This window comes from Sorex araneus, chromosome 3 (assembly GCF_027595985.1).
Source record: "Sorex araneus isolate mSorAra2 chromosome 3, mSorAra2.pri, whole genome shotgun sequence".
Taxonomy (NCBI): Eukaryota; Metazoa; Chordata; class Mammalia; order Eulipotyphla; family Soricidae; genus Sorex; species Sorex araneus.
This window is the reverse complement of record NC_073304.1, coordinates 205337142-205353238: the sequence shown is the minus strand read 5'-3', so window position 1 is coordinate 205353238 and position 16097 is coordinate 205337142. Positions and strand designations below refer to the sequence as shown.

At 42.2% G+C, this 16097-nt stretch overlaps 1 protein-coding gene across 5 annotated transcripts in view; it reads right to left on the bottom strand.

Annotated features, from left to right (window-relative positions):
- TRIM37 (tripartite motif containing 37) overlaps nt 1–16097 on the bottom strand; it is a 91012-nt gene that overhangs the window by 61247 nt on the left and 13668 nt on the right. For all 5 annotated transcript variants that reach the window (XM_055133864.1, XM_055133862.1, XM_055133860.1 and 2 more), the window contains exons 6-11: nt 14901–15023; nt 12562–12685; nt 7235–7302; nt 3977–4101; nt 1466–1516; nt 1247–1328 (exon numbers count right to left, since the gene is read on the bottom strand). In XM_055133864.1, the coding sequence (XP_054989839.1) occupies nt 1247–1328; nt 1466–1516; nt 3977–4101; nt 7235–7302; nt 12562–12685; nt 14901–15023 (573 nt within the window). The remainder of the gene's footprint in view (nt 1–1246; nt 1329–1465; nt 1517–3976; nt 4102–7234; nt 7303–12561; nt 12686–14900; nt 15024–16097) is intronic.

The window sequence follows — 16097 nt, the reverse complement described above, 5'->3', positions numbered from 1 at the left end:
ATGACACATCAATAGCTGTTAATAAAATCAAGTGAAATTAGACAGCATGTGAAAAATACACCCATTACTATTTAAGGGTTTTTTTTTTGGCCTTTGGGGTTACACCCAGCAATGCTCTGAGGTTACTCTTGGACCTACACTCAGGAATTACTCCTGGTGGTGCTTGAAGGACCATAAAGATACCAGGGATCAACTCCCGGTCAGCCAAGTGCAAGGCAAATACCCTACCCACTTCACTATTATATTTTTGCCATAAAAATCAACACGAGCATTTCATCGTGTTGCTAAATACTATATCAATTAGAAAAATATATAGGTCAAAGGAACATATTCTTCAGAAAAAGCACTGGGACTAGAGCAATAGTACAGCAGGGAGGCTGCTTGACTTGTATGCAGCACACCATCTGGTTCCCTGAACCCTTCCAGGAGTGATCCCTCAGCACAGAGCCAGGAGTTAGCCTGAAGCACTGCCTCATGTAGCCCCAAAATAAAAAACAAACAAGCAAGAGAAAGCACAATTAAGTATACAATAAAGTGTGTTTGTGCTTTTTAATCTTTTTATATGATTTTTAAAATAAAAATTTTTAATTTCTCTTAAGGACTGGAGTGATAGCACAGTGGTAGGGCGTTCGCCTTGCACTCGGCGGACCGGTGTTCGATTCCTCTGCCCCTCTCGGAGAGCACGGCAAGCTACCGAGAGTATCGCACCCGCACAGCAGAGCCTGGCAAGCTACCCGTGGCACACTGGATATGCCAAAAACAGTAACAAATAAGTCTCACAATGATAGACATTACTGGTGCCCACTTGAACAAATCAATGAGCAATGGGATGACAGTGACAGTGAATTTCTCTTAAATTTAATAACTTAAATTTAAGATAGTTAAAATAAGTAGAAATGAGACTACTTCTCAGTAATATGTCAGGGTTCATACAGGTTGCATTTAACTTTTCAGAGTCTGGTACTATCCTATAAAAATTTCCATTAGAGAAATAGAATGGAGTTAAGGTGCTTGCTTTGCATACAGCCAACCCCAGTTTAAATCCTTGCCACCATATATAGTCCCTAAGAACCTCCAAGTTTTCTCCTAAGTACAGAGCCCATAGACCCTCTACACCACTACTGGTGTCGCCCACCATACTCCCTCACACAAATTTGTCGTTATACTCCCATTCCACTAAATAAAGGGAACCAGAGTACTATGGAATGCTTGATTTCAAACCATATTAGGAATAGGAAAAACTTACTGGGTAAACTTTTAACCTCCAACAAAGCCCTGAAACTTGAAGAGGTGGGCTGTAAACAGGATCTGCTCTCTGGCGCAAAGTGCTAAAATAAAAAAATTAAAATGAACCAAATCCCAAGATCAAACCAACTGGAAAATACCAAAAGAAAACCCCAAACCAACCATGCTATTTATGCTGTTTTTTTGTACACTGAAAAAAAAAGTTGTCAAAAACTCTTACCTGAAATTCTCTAAAACAAAGGTAGCTGAATCATAAGATGGTACTAATTCACTAAAAATATAAGGCAAAAAAAGAAAAGGATTAATGTAAATTTAAAATTCTGTTATGTTACAAAAGTCTCAGTAATATCGTAAAACTTTATTAAATTAAAATTCCATAAAAGTATTTTTAAATCCTTATTAAATTTTAAATCAAAAAGTTCGTAAGGCGGGGATGGAGCAATAGCACAGTGGGTAGGGCATTTGCCTTGCACACGGCCAACCCGGATTCAAATCCCAGCATCCAATATGGTCCCCCAAGCACCGCCAGGAGTAATTCCTGAGTGCAGAGCCAGGAGTAACCCCTGAGCATCGCTGGGTGTGATCCAAAAAGTAAAATAAGGAGCTGGAGAGATAGCACAGTGGGTAGGGCATTTGCCTTGCACGCGGCCAACCCAGGTTCGATTCCCAGTACCCCATATGGTCCCCCGAGCACCGCCAGGAGTAATTCCTGAGTGCAAAGCCAGGAGTAACCCCTGAGCATTGCCGAGTGTGACCCAAAAAGAAATAAAAAGTAAAATAAACAAGAGCATTGTAACACTGTGACAGTAAGATAGGAAAATGGCCAATGTAAATATAATACAGTCATATAAAAAGTTACATTTGGTAAAGTTATCATGCAAAAACCACCAGTTCTTTGAAATTAAACCCATTCTGTGTATGAAGCACATGAAATTTTATCAAGAGCTAATGTTAAGTACCTTAAGAGATGAGAACAATGGGGGCCAGAGAGAGAGCACAATGGGTTAAGGCACTTGCCTTGCATGCATCTGACCCATGTGCAGTCACCATAACCCTATTATGGTCCCTGCAGCCCACCAGGAGTGATCCCTAAACACAGACCCAGAAATAAACCCTAAGGACCACCTGGCATGGTCCCACAAAAATTAAAAAAAGCGAAAGAGATGAGAACAATGAAAGTAAGACTTAGGATATCCTGGTTGGAGCCAGAATTCAGAATGAAGGACCAAGCAACTGAAAGACAACTTCTGGCTGATCACAATATATTTGCATAATAAACATCACACTCACTGACATTTGACAGTTTACAATTGCCATGAGAATCCCTAAAAGCCATTAAGTATAGTCAGAATCTGGGTGATGGGCCAGAGATGGTATAGCAGGCAAGGCACATTCCTTGCATGAGGCTGACCCAGTTTCCATCCCTAGCATCCCATATGGTTCCTTCAAGCACAGTCAGGAGTTAACTCCTAAGCACTGCTTGCTGTGTCACCCAAAAACAAAAACAAAACAACAAAACTGAGGGGTGGGGGTGAGGGGGGGTGGCTCCAGGATTCTCCACCCCAGAGTTCTACCTTTCCTCTGAAATGTCATTTGCATTTCACTTCTAATTAATCTGCCCTGTTCCTTCTACTACATAAACTAGAAATGGATATAAAAATGGTGTTACTCCCCCTGGAGCATGCTGGTAATGAGGTTCTTAAAATCACAGGTTTTAAAAGACTTAATATTACTTTTTAGTATTCCTTAATAGACTATATTTAGCATTTCCTAACAAATATTTTCTATTATTTACTTCTCTGACTTGTGCTTGAATTCTTTTCTGTGTGGGTCAAATGAACCTGGCCACAGGATAAGGCCTAATGGCTGTGGTCCTGACCAGATATGCCAGCACTAACACTGCCTAAAAGAAATTAGTAGTATGCCATGTGAAAACAGTTATTCTTGGGGGTTGGAGCAATAGCACAGCCGGTAGGGCGTTTGCCTTGCACGAGGCTGCCCAGGCTTGATTCTCAGCATCCCATATAGTCCCCTGAGCACCACCAGGAATAATTCCTGAGCGCACAGCCAGGAGTAACCCCTGTGCATCGCCGGGTATGACCCAAAAAAAGCAAAAAAATAAAAATAAAAATGGATTATTCTTTATGGCACAGTTGCACAGCTAAGTAGTTCACACCTTTTTCATAGTAAATAGCTGTAATTTTCCCTGAAATGGTATTTACTATCCAAATTACCCATGTCACTCCTACCATATTCCCTTGACAATCATTAATCCTTAAGTGTCTAGAGAGATAGTACAGGGTTTAAAGGTACTTATCTGCACACTGTCAACCTGGTTTAATTGTAAGAACTGCATATTGTCCCATAAGCATTGCAGATGTGATCCCTGATCAGAGGTAGGCATAAGCCCTGCACACCAGTTTTGGCCCCCTACCCCAAATTAATTAATTTTACCAGGTGATATCATCATAAATAATACTCGAAATATAATGAAAAAGGGCCAGAGATAGCACAGAGGAGAAAAGCAGCACCTAGCTCATCCATGGTCAACCCTCGCTCGATCCCCCACACTGCCTGAGCAACACCAAGAGTGACACCTGAGCAGAGAACTGTGAGTAGCCCCAAGCACCAAAGCCCCCCACAAACTAAAGATGAAAAAGAACTACTTCTTTGAAATAGATGCATTTCTATGCAAACTTCAAAGAAAAATTGAACTGAAAATGTGACATACCTTGTAAAGTCTGGTGGAACAGGAGTAGTAACAAACGATGCCATGGGTTTTCGGTGAACTTGCTGAAACATCATGAGGATCTCTGAGCTTTTAGAAATTAATTCACTCTTACTACAAGACCGCAACTGTAACAAAGAAAAAAGAAATTATGAACAAACAAAATTGTTATTTATTAGCACCTCATAAACCTTAATAAAGGAAAACAGAAATTATTCCAGTTATATGGTGAAAGGGATAAAAGAAAATAGGATTTTTTTTGAGAAGTTTTTATTATTTGGGGGGAAGGGGGAAATCTCGGAAGTACTCAGTGGTTATCTTGTCTCAATGATCAAGACTGACCCCTGGCAGTCAGTGCTCAGTGGTCTGACCATATGCAATGCTGAGATCAAACTGGGGTTTATATGCAAGGCAAATGTCTTACTTTTTGTACTATCTCTTTGACCCTCACACAGGAGGTTTTTAAATGGCTTTCTTTCCTTTTTTTTTTTTGGGGGGGGTGGCTTTTGGGGTCACACCCAGCAACGCTCAGGGATTATTCCTGGCTTGAACTCAGGAACTACTCCTGTCAGTGCAAAATTTCTGTCACTAATAAAAGTCTGAAATAAACTATGTCACATATGGGAAGCCAGGGATTGAACACGGGTCAGCTGCATGCAAGGCAAATGCCTTACCCACTGTACTATTGCTCCGGTCCAGTTTTTTAGAATTAAGAATCTATAATGAATCAGCATCAAAAGCGCCTGCTTTGAAAGTGTGAAGTGTGAAGCTATGACTGTGTGCTGGCTCCATCCACATACACCAAGCAATGTCCCAGCAGCTAGCTCTGCTGCCTGGCTCCAAGACCACAATGAAGCATGTGATCTCCAGTGTATCACAACCAAATGTAGGTGAGCACTGTTGTGTGAAACCTAGAGTAAGCACCACACCAAAGCCACAGCAAAGGGGAAACAGAATCCACAATGAATTTAGATTCATTTTTATTCTAACAGTAAAGTCACTAAAACGAAAAACAGTAAAGTCATTAAGTATATTTTATTTTAATGCATTGTTCTCTCCACATATATTAGAATTAATCCAATTTTAGAAACGGCAACTACATTTTAGAATGATACAATGAAACGAGTTTCCCAAAGTGGATAATACTGTTCCCTTGTAGAGGACATTAGAACAATCAATGAGTGACTATTGTAGCCTCAAGTGCAGAAGGCTTCCCCAACCCCCCACTACCCCCCCACCACCCGCAAAAAGAAGGTAGATTTCTAGGCTGGGACAGAGTGATTTTATTTTTCCTGAAAAGAGGACAGTAGGCCAAATAAGTTTAGGGACCTTGATAATAAAGAATCTCCTATAACCTTAAAACCTTCAGGTAGAATTTCTCAAATTGTATTTTCAGGAAATAGAAAAAATATTAAGATGTAACACACCAAAGACTTAACTTATAGGGGCTGGAGCGACAGTATAGTAGGGAGAGCATTTGCCTTGCATGCAGCCAACCTGGGCTCGATTCCTGGTATCCCATATGGTGCCCCAAGCACAACCAGGGGTAATTCAGGTTACTCAGGAGTGACCTCTGAGCAGCTCCAGGAATGGCCCCCATCTTCCCCCCAAAAATCACTTAGCCAATATAAATCTGATGGTGTTTGTTTTGTTTTTTTAATCTGATACTTAGACAACACCCGCTGGTGTGCTCAGGACTTATTCCTGGCTCTGCACTCAGAGATCATTCCTTGAAATGCTCAGGGGACTATTAAGGATCAAACCCAAGTTGGCTGCATGCAAGGTCTTACCCTTTGGGGAACACTAATTAAGTTGTGCCAAAGGCACAACATAAATAATCAAATTTTAGTAGGCCTGGCTATTATCAGTGATTTTAAACTCAAGACAACCAGCCATACTACCCTAATATACTAACTGTTGTATTATCACTTACTCGATGTTTTTTTTTTTAAATATAAGGAGTATAATAGTTATCTGTGGTTCATTATTCTTTCATAACAACAGGACTTCATCAAAACCTGAATGATGTTAAGCTGAAATAAAGATTAAACTGCATCTGCTGAGTAACAGTGAAAGAAAACTACTTACATGCTACTGAATTTTCTCATAAAAATACCAGAGTTCATATAACATAAAGGTCATTAATAACTAGACAAAATTTCCGTCACTAATAAAAGTCTGAAATAACTACGTCACAGTCAGTTGCTAAAACTTAACATATTCATAGGGACTAGAGCAACAGTAGAACAGGTAGAGGACTTGCCTTGCACACGGCTGACCTGGGTTCAATCCCTGGCATCCCAATGGTCCCCTGAGCATCGAGGCAGTAATTCCTGAGTGCAAAGCCAGTTGTAACCCCTGAGCACTAGCATTGTGACCCCCAAAATAAAAAAGAATCACCAGGGTTTGCACTAGGGGGCCTTTGAGCACAGCTCAGAAGGCTCCTCAAAATTAAATTAAAAAATTTAAATCAATCACAATGTCAGAAGATTAAATCCTCTATAGAGTTCCATGAACCCATAGTAAAATCCCTCTCTAAAAAAAAAAAAAATGTGTTGGGGGCTGGAGCGACAACACAGCTGGTAGGGCGTTTGCCTTGTACGCCGCCGACCTGGGTTCAATTCCCAGCATCCCATATGGTCCCCTGAGCACTGCCAGGAGTAATTACTGAGTGCAGAGCTAGGAGTAACCCCTGTGCATCGTCAGGTGTGACCCCCCCCTCAAAAAAAAAGTGTTATTTTATCTAATCCTTTGAGAAGAATTAGCTGATTCAAAGTGCACAAAAGTCTCCAGTATAATACATAAACTCCAATACCTTTTAATTTTATATAGATTAACTCAGTTCAAAAAATTAACTCAGGGACTGGAGCGATAGCACAGCGGGTAGGGCGTTTGCCTTGCACGAGGTCGACCCGGGTTTGATCCCCGGCATCCCATATGGTCCCCCAAGCACTGCCAGGAGTAATTCCTGAGTGCAAAGCCAGGAGTAACCCCTGAGCATCACTGGGTGTGACCCAAAAAGCAAAAAATAAATAAATAAATAAATAACTCAGTTCAAACTTTCAGGGGCTGGAGAGATAATACAGGGGTTAAAGTGCTTGACTTGCCTGAACACTGCTATGGATCACTTTGGAACATAGTTAGGAGTAGATCCTGAGCACCACCAATATGGCCCCAAAAACAAACAAAACAAAGAAAAAAAAGCCCAACTAAAACATATGGGAAAAACAGAATAAAAATTGTATCTAAGTATTTCATTACCTGGTGCTCTACTTCCTGAAGTAATGATTCCAAGAGTTCTGTTTCTTGTGTTAGAGATGTTTTCTGACCTGTTTTAAAATATTAAATATGAGAAGATGCATTTTTCAAAAGCAATGACAACATTGTAATCACTACCCAAAAAAGGGAAGGGGAGGGGGGAGAAATTCACCATGAAAATAAGAGTGGCAGAAAGACGTATCATTACAGTGAGAAGATGCCTTGCATGAAGAAGACTAAGTTAAATCCACAGCACCATACAATCCCCTAGCGCCATCTATGCTAGTTTTTAAAAAACAAATTTTCTTTTCTCTATTAGACCTTTCTTCTCTGTATGCTGTCTCTGTCTCTCTCTAGAAAAACTCACATTCTCCTTAGAATTAATTAGTACTTTCCCCTCCTTAGTATAACAGATTTCAATTTTACTTTAAAAAAAAAGTTTTATTTTAAAAATAAAAAGGAGGGGCCGGAGCAATAGCACAGCGGGTAGGGCGTTTGCCTTGCACGCGGCCGACCCAGGTTCGATCCCCGGCATCCCATATGGTCCCCCAAGCACCGCCAGGAGTAATTCCTGAGTGCAGAGCCAGGAGTAACCCCTGAGCATCGCTGGGTGTGACCCAAAAAGCAAAAAAAATAAATAAATAAAATAAATAAATTAAAAAAAATAAATAAATAAAAAGGGGCCAGAAGTGATAGTACAGTGGGGAGGGTGTTTGCCTCACACACAGCCAACCCAGGTTAATCCCTGGCATCCCATGTGGTCCTCCTAGCAGTAGTCACTGAGCACTAAGTGTGATCCCAAAAGTCAAAAAAAAATTAAAAAGGGAGAGAAAGGTTAGAAGATGGTGGCGGAACAGCAGCAAGTGCCAGAGCCAGGGTAGGGACTGCAGCTCTTAGCATTCTGAACAGCTGATAAAGTCATAAAATTTCTGCGTGAGTGAACGATGGTGTCCCCTGGATATTCTGTCTGACGGAAAGCACCACTGAACAAACCTAGCCAACGAGCTTCCAGAAGCAAAACCCAGGTACACGGGTTCAAGGACTAAGACACCAGGTCACATGGTGGCAGCTGAGACAGGTCTTCCCACCCGCTTGGAGTCCTGGCTGTCAAGCCCACGATCTGCCTCCGGGTGCCATCTCAGAGTATTAACAACCTTGATCCAGAGACTCTCAAATGAATCTCAAAATGGATTAGCTCCCTACAGAGATGTCTCTGGAACCCAACCATTTACACTTTTAGAATTCCAGAAGCACAGCCGCGACCTCATGATATTCTTAATAAGCACTAGAAAATAAATTATCTAGGATCTGCCCCTGGAAGGCAGGCTTGAATGGTGGTGGGAAAATTTAAAATAATGGTGAGGGAAGGTACAGAGGTGGTGGGATTAGCGTTGAAATATTGAATGTAATCAATTAATGTGAACAACCTTATGAAAATAAATTAAAAAAAAAACCAAAAACCTGTCCTGAAGAGCATCAGCCTGAGTGGGACTGTGAGGATAGCAGTGGTGCAGTCACCAGCAGGCAAAACTACAGTCAGTGCTATGGATGTCAGCAGAGTTTTGATGTGTATGAATAGGACTCTTTGGGTTCAACTTGAAATCACTGTGTAGCACAGGACCCGGACTTGAGGGGGAGCCCCGAGTTCCCACCATGGGGCCCCAGTGATTAGCCACCAGTGTGGCAGCCCTGTCGCCATTTCTTTCCTAGACCGGACTGCATCACCTGCAGCATATTATGGAGAAAAATCTCCGTGAGCGTCAACTGTCTGAAGACCCAGGATGGGGGAGTGTGCCCCCTGGTCAGGTTCTGCTGGACTGGTGGCTGCAGCCTGCCCAGAGTGCCCAGATCATGAACAGCAGCAGCCCTGGGCTCGGTCTGGTCCCTGCTGGGGCCACTGCTGCCATCACTACTACAGTCTAGGGGATGCAGCATCACCAGCAGGTCAACGTGGACCAGCAGGGCAAATGCACCACCAGCAGCCTGATGGTGGCTTCAGGCTTCCTGATAGCTCAAAATCTCTGCTGTACCCCTGGTCAAACTGCAACAACTCAGGACCTAGTTTCCCACAAAATTAAACTGCCAAAAATTAAGTATGCGGGAGCCACACCTGCAAACTAACTCTGGCTGAGCCATGGGAGCTCATTTATCAGCCTTGCTTGAGACCCATAAATAAATCTCGAAAAAGATAAGGATCAGGGTAGACAGGGAGGTATTGGGGAGGGGGATGGCAACCTAGTACCCACCCAAACAGAGCCCTGGAAGTGTTTGCTCCCACAATCCAAAATAACCACCATGCTCCCAACTGGAATCTACTATATCAGGACAGACCACACTAAGATAATAAACTGCTGGAAATTGGGTATTTTGTGACTGAAATCTCCATGCTTTCTTGGAGTTGAGATGAGCTACCTCTTCCCACCTCCCTATACTCCTAGTAGCACTGGCAGTCACCCCCACAAACAAACTCCAGCACTCTTGTTTTGTTTTTTGGGGTTTTGCTTTTTGCTTTTTGGGTCACACCCAGCAAAGCTCAGGGGTTATTCCTGGCTCTGCACTAAGGAATCACTGCTGGTGGTGCTTGGGGGACCATATGGGATGCCGGGGATGGAACCCAGGTCGGCTGCATGTAAGGCAAATGCCCTACCCCCTGTACTATTGCTCTGGCCCCTCCAGCGCTCTTGTAAGCTCTTCTACAGCCTTGCTTCAGAGACCCATAAAGAAATCTCAAGAGACCAAAGACCACAGTTAGTCACGGACCTGCGCAAGGCTGAACAGATCAGGGTAGATAAAAAGGGGATGAGAAAGCCTGGTGCCCACCTGTCGGATAACATTGGTTTGTCCTTTCTGCCTTGCCACAGGAAGCTTAGGCTTACTGGGTTACTCCCATCACAGCGCTCCCATTCCTGTGTTTATTTGCAACCTCTTTCTTTGTGCTCTGCTTCCCCAACCGATCAGTCACCATTGCCTCCTAACCAGACTCTGCTAACTTGTAAATATTGCTTTTCTCTCCCCCCCCCCCTTTTTCTTCCGCTTCTTGGGTCACACCTGGCAATGCACAGGGGTTACTCCTGGTTCTACACTCAGGAATTACTCCTGGCGGTGCTCAGGGAACCATATGGGATGCTGGGATTCAAACCCGGGTCGGCCACGTGCAAGGCAAACGCCCTACCCGCTGTGCTATCGCTCCAGCCCCATCTCTTCCCCTTAAATCCTTTGCATAGTTAATTCCGAGCAATGTCCTTTTTGTACAGACACAGAAAGACAGTTAATGCTATGCTTTTGTAACTTGGGAGTTAATTAACTCCGAATGATATTCACTCCTGGGCATCTATTTTCTCGACTACGCCTCAGTTGCCCTTACCTCTTAGCACCCCAAAAGCAGGGCCCCGACAAGGGACTGGACGAACCGAGAGCAAGCTGTAAGCTACCCTGGCATCAAAATGGGCCAGGCCAAAGCATCATAATACTTACCTATAAGTTAAGAGCATGGTCATGGACAAATTCTGTCATGATCCATCTAGATAGGACCCTGCCAGGGTTAGGAAAGATTAATCTGGCCTGAGCACTGTAGTCTGAGATCTATAGCGAGAAGTCCTCAGGAGAGCCACCCTACAAGCTTAATGTATCTCTTACTGTGTCCATACAAAATAACTAATATTAAGAAACAGAATTAAGATGTTAAGATGTTAAGTTATTGGACTTAGGAGAAGAGAAACACCCTTAAGTGGTATTTTGCCCTTAAGCAGAAGGGCTTTCATATGTTGATTGTGCTACCTGATGGGGTGTGGTGGCTACCACCAATGCGGGGAATTGGTGAGAGACTAGAGAGAGACCAAGGCTGCGAGTGGGAGTTTGGAGAGATGAGTGCGAGAGACAGGAGGAGACAGGAATGAGGGGCAGTGTGAGACTAGAATGGGAAGCTTAATGAGACTGGAACAGACACCTGAGGACAATGAAATAAACGGCAACTGGTCACCAACAAGCCTGGCCCTCCTCCTTCATCCGCCCATAGCATCGGTCGTCCCAGATGGGGAACCAGCCCAAGACCACCAAACACAGGCAGCAAGAGAGAACCATGGGGCTCCCTAGTTCAATCCCTGGCATCCTATACACACCCACCCAAACGAGAGTCTCTAGCAGCTGCCTGTTCCCACAATGGCGACAAAATCACAGCCATGCCCCCAGCCAGACTTCACCATCTTGGGACAGACCTGAGATATGAATCTACTGAAAATTCAGGTATGCAGGTTTTGTAACTTAAATCTCCAGGCTTTCTCGGGGTAAGGACAGGCTACCTCCCCCGCCTCCCTGTACTTCTAGAAGTTCCAGCAGTCACATTTACACCCCAAAGCTGCCACCCGGTTAAAAAAAAAAAACTGCTCCTGCTGTACCTTTTCGATAAAAATACTGAATGCCCTGAATAAACATGATGACCTCTTAGTACCTGCACTGCAAACTATAATACACAAAGGGGCAGGGGGAGGTGGAGGAGGAGGAAGAGCAGGGGGAAGGGGAGGGTTGGTAGAAGGAAAACTAGGGACATTGGTGGTAGGAAATGTACACTGCTGAAGGTGCTGGAACATTGTATGGCTAAAACCCAATCATTAACAGCTTTGTGATGGTCTATCGCACGGTGATTCAATCTTTAAAAATAGTAAGAGTTAAAAAAAAATAAAGAGGGAGGGCAGGGAGGTGGCCAGGGTAGCTCAGCAGTAGTACACTTACCTTTCATGTGTAAAGCCCTGGGTTCAATTGCAGAATAATAAACACACACACACACACACACACACACACACACACACACACACACACACACACACACACAGTAACACCAGATAAAGAGAGATAAATCTGGGGAAACTCTTTATTAGAAAAATCAGTTCTCCATCTTCAGTAAATACAAAGTGCAAGGAAGAGTATTAAAAGTAGAAATTCTCGGGGGTGGAGCAATAGCACAGCGGGTAGGGCATTTGCCTTGCACACGGCTGACCCAGGTTCGATTCCCAGCATCCCATATGGTCCCCTGAGCACCGCCAGGAGTAATTTCTGAGTGCAGAGCCAGGAGTAACCCCTGAGCATCGCTGGGTGTGACCCAAAAAGAAAAAAAAAATAAATTCTCAGTAGGGAAAAAAAAGTTACCTAACAAAGAAGTCTGTTGGCAATTTCTTTTATCACTTCTAAGCACAATCTGACATCTGTCTTCCATATTGCAAAAATGGGATTGCTTAAAATTTCAAGATTCTTTCCAAGCCCTTATGGCCACATCAGTCATTACTCTTCAAAAATGAAACTCAAAGCACAATGAACCCTAGCAGCAAGACACTCACCCATCAGTGTTATAAGCTTATTTTTCAGCTGCGTATCCAATCGAGCAATCATCATCTCCACCGCATTCCTAATTTCTCGAACACGCTCATCCTTTGCATTTCTTACAGCTTCTACATTTCTTTCCTAGAATAAAGACCAAATAAATTTTAACTGAACAATTTTAATACACGCAAATTAAGTCTTGATTGAATTACTACAATTATCCTGAAGTTAATAAATTCTTTTTTGGTTTTTGGGCAACATCCAACTTTGCTCAGGTCTTACTTCTGGCTCTGTGCTCAGGGATCACTCCTGATGGGGTTCTGGGGAACATATGGTATGCCAGGGATTTACCCTAGGTCAGCCACATGCAAGGGTAAATGTCCTAGCCACTGTACTATCTTTCTAGACCTAACTGATAAATTCTTTAAAAACTGAAACCACTGAAGCCAGGAGACAGACAGACAATACATGAGTGAAGGCACTTGAATTTCATAAGACCAACCAGATTTCATCCAGAACACTACATATGGTCCCCTGAGCACTGCCAGGAGTAATCTCTGAGCCTAAGCCCTGAACACCACTAGGTGTCATGTGTAACTACAAATAAAACAAAGCAAGCATAATAAATATCTAATAGTTTAACAGAAAGCTGTATCACAAACTTTTCTGTAACATACATAGAAGATACATTAAATATTTTGTAAGAAATCACTATTTAAAAGTGTAAGTCATTTCACACCTCCAAAACCTTAAAGCAAAGGTGCACATGACCTTACTGTTTGTTATTAATTTTGAGCTACACCCAGCTGTGCTCAGGACTTCTTCCTGGCTCTGTGTTCAAGGATCATTCCTTGTGGGGCTTGGGGAACAAGACTGGAGACAAAGCTCAATGGGTCACTTGCAAGGTAAATGCCTAACCCATGGTACTATCTCTCCAGTCCCAACAAAAGAAAATATTTAACTTTTAAAATAATTTACAAAGTTTTCTTCATATTCAAAACTAAGCAGAAAAAAAGTGACCTGTTTTTTTTTTGGGGGGGGCCCACATCTGGCCGTTCAGGGGTTACTTCTGACTATACACTTATGAATTACTTCTGGAAGTACTCGGGTGACCATATGGATACCAGGGATGCCAGGAATCAAACCTGGGTCAGCTGTGTGTAAGGTAAGCGCTCAACCTGCTATACTATCGCTCCAGCTCCCTGAACCTCCCCAACAAAGTGACCTTTTTGAGACTACAGAGCATATAAACTTCATATAGACAGACATCCAAAAATAAAAACAATTCTACACTATTTTTATAAAAGTAAGTGGTACCATACAGAAATTATGAGATAATATTGCTCTAAGTAGAAAAGTTAGCCAGGAATATTTCAACCTGCCCTCTCCACCAAAAGAGAAACAGTGGAGGCTGGATTGAGAGTAAGTGGGTAAGACGTTTGCCTTACATGCAGCTGACCCAGGTTTAATTCCCAGCACTTCATGTGGTCCCCAAGCACCACCAGGAGAGATTCCTAAGCGCAGAGCCAGGAGTAAGCCCTCAGAATCACTGGATGTGATCTCTCAAAATAGACAGTTCATTCATTTTTAGTAGAATCTTAACCAAAAGGTAGGCATCCCAAGCATGAATTAATGACTTCTAGAAAACTCATGAAAAGCCAATGTTATACACTATGTAATAAACAGGTTTTATAGGGTCAGAGAGAGAGTACAACTGGTAGGGGCCTTGCACATGGACCCAGGTTCAATCCCTGGCAGTCCATATGGTCCTCCCTATCCCCACAGGAAGGCAGGAGTAATCCCTGAGCACAGAGAGCCAGGAGTAAACCCTGAGCACCATGGGTATGTGGCAAAAAAAAAAAAAGGCAGGGTGGGGGGGGCACTTTACTAAATCTATTTAATTCTAATTAGAGGCAATTAGAATTAGAGGCCCGGGACGTCAGAAGACCTCGTGGCCGCCCACCAACTAGATGGTCAGATTTCTTCATCAAATCCCTGAATGAACGATTTGAGGCTCTTCCTGTGCCTGGAGCAAGCAAGTATCATTGGGCTGCACTAGCACACGACAGGGATAAATGGAAACGTTACTAGCGCCCACTCGAGCAAATCGAAGATCAATGGGATGACAAGTGATACAAGTGAATTAGAGGCAATTCTGTATGCAAATATTTCTTTATAGCCCAAGGATTCAGATACAAATTCTTCAGCTATTGACAAATATAGTTTATCAAATTTTCACATCTTGATTTCAACACCTTATTGATTTATATTATTCAAAACATTATAATTAAAATGTTATATATCATAGAATACAGTCTATAGAGTGAATAAAAATGAATAAAAGTAGCAGTCTTACCACTTCTTGAACTAAGCTGATCAGTTCCATAAGACGCCGACGAAGCTTAGCTACCTCTTCATTCACTTTAGTAACATGCTGCTCATAAATTTCTGCCAAAGGTTTAAAGGTATGTCCGCCATGCTATTTAAAGTATTAGGAGAAATTTTAGAACATTTGCACTTGCTAATACTGTACTGACACTAATAAACTGGCATATACTTTCAAATAAAATTTTATTTGGGGATCTCCCTTATTTTCCCTTATTTTTTGTTAAAGCAGTTCAAACCATGTTTAAAACCACTTAGCCCATGTAGGAACTTTTACAAGATTTCAAATACAATGACAGTTGTTTATATTTATCAATTAAATGTAATTGATAATTATTTTTACAGTGTTACTGTAACTGAATTTGCAAGGCTCTTTTGGGGGGACTTTTTAAAAATGAATTGAAAACTGAAAACATTAATTAGAAAGAATCAAAATCTTAAGCAATGGCCAAAATACCTGACTACATCTTACTTGCCACTCTTCTCAGTCAGTATTAGCTTTCTTCCATGCTGCCCAATTTCTCTATACACAATCTAAGCAGAAAAACTTCTTATTCAGTATCAAATCTTTGTCACTTACCCCCAGTGCAACCTCTACCCCCGACTCTCCACCTCTTCATGCCAACTCATCATTTGGAGCTTATTTTAGCCTTACAGAATTAGGTTCCAAAGATACCCATTCTTATCAGAACTGTGAACTTATTACTAATATGTGCCACAACAACACAAAGTCTGAAATTGCAGTAAAATGGTGGAATAGATGATATCATGCCAAGTTCCCCACTAAATCAAAAATCAACTACATATCACAAACACACACAGTCCTCATTGACACAATCTAATTTACAAGAGAAAAATGAACCTGTATATCTGAAGATTTCAAGATTCTATAAACTTGCAGATGAATGCAGGTAAATAAAGACAAGTGTTAGATTTCTATCTATCAGCAAAACAATACAACATGCACAACTGAAGATTAGAAAGGTAACTGAGGGAATATCCCAGGGCACAATATTGGCAAAAGCACAGAGATCATTTTTCCATGCCACAAAGAGTAACTATGGGGGCAAGAGGACAGCACAGCAGGTAAGACTTGCTCATGGTCAACCCGGGTTTGGTCCTTGGCACTATGTATGGTCCCAATGGGATACCTGAGCTCAGGAGAAAG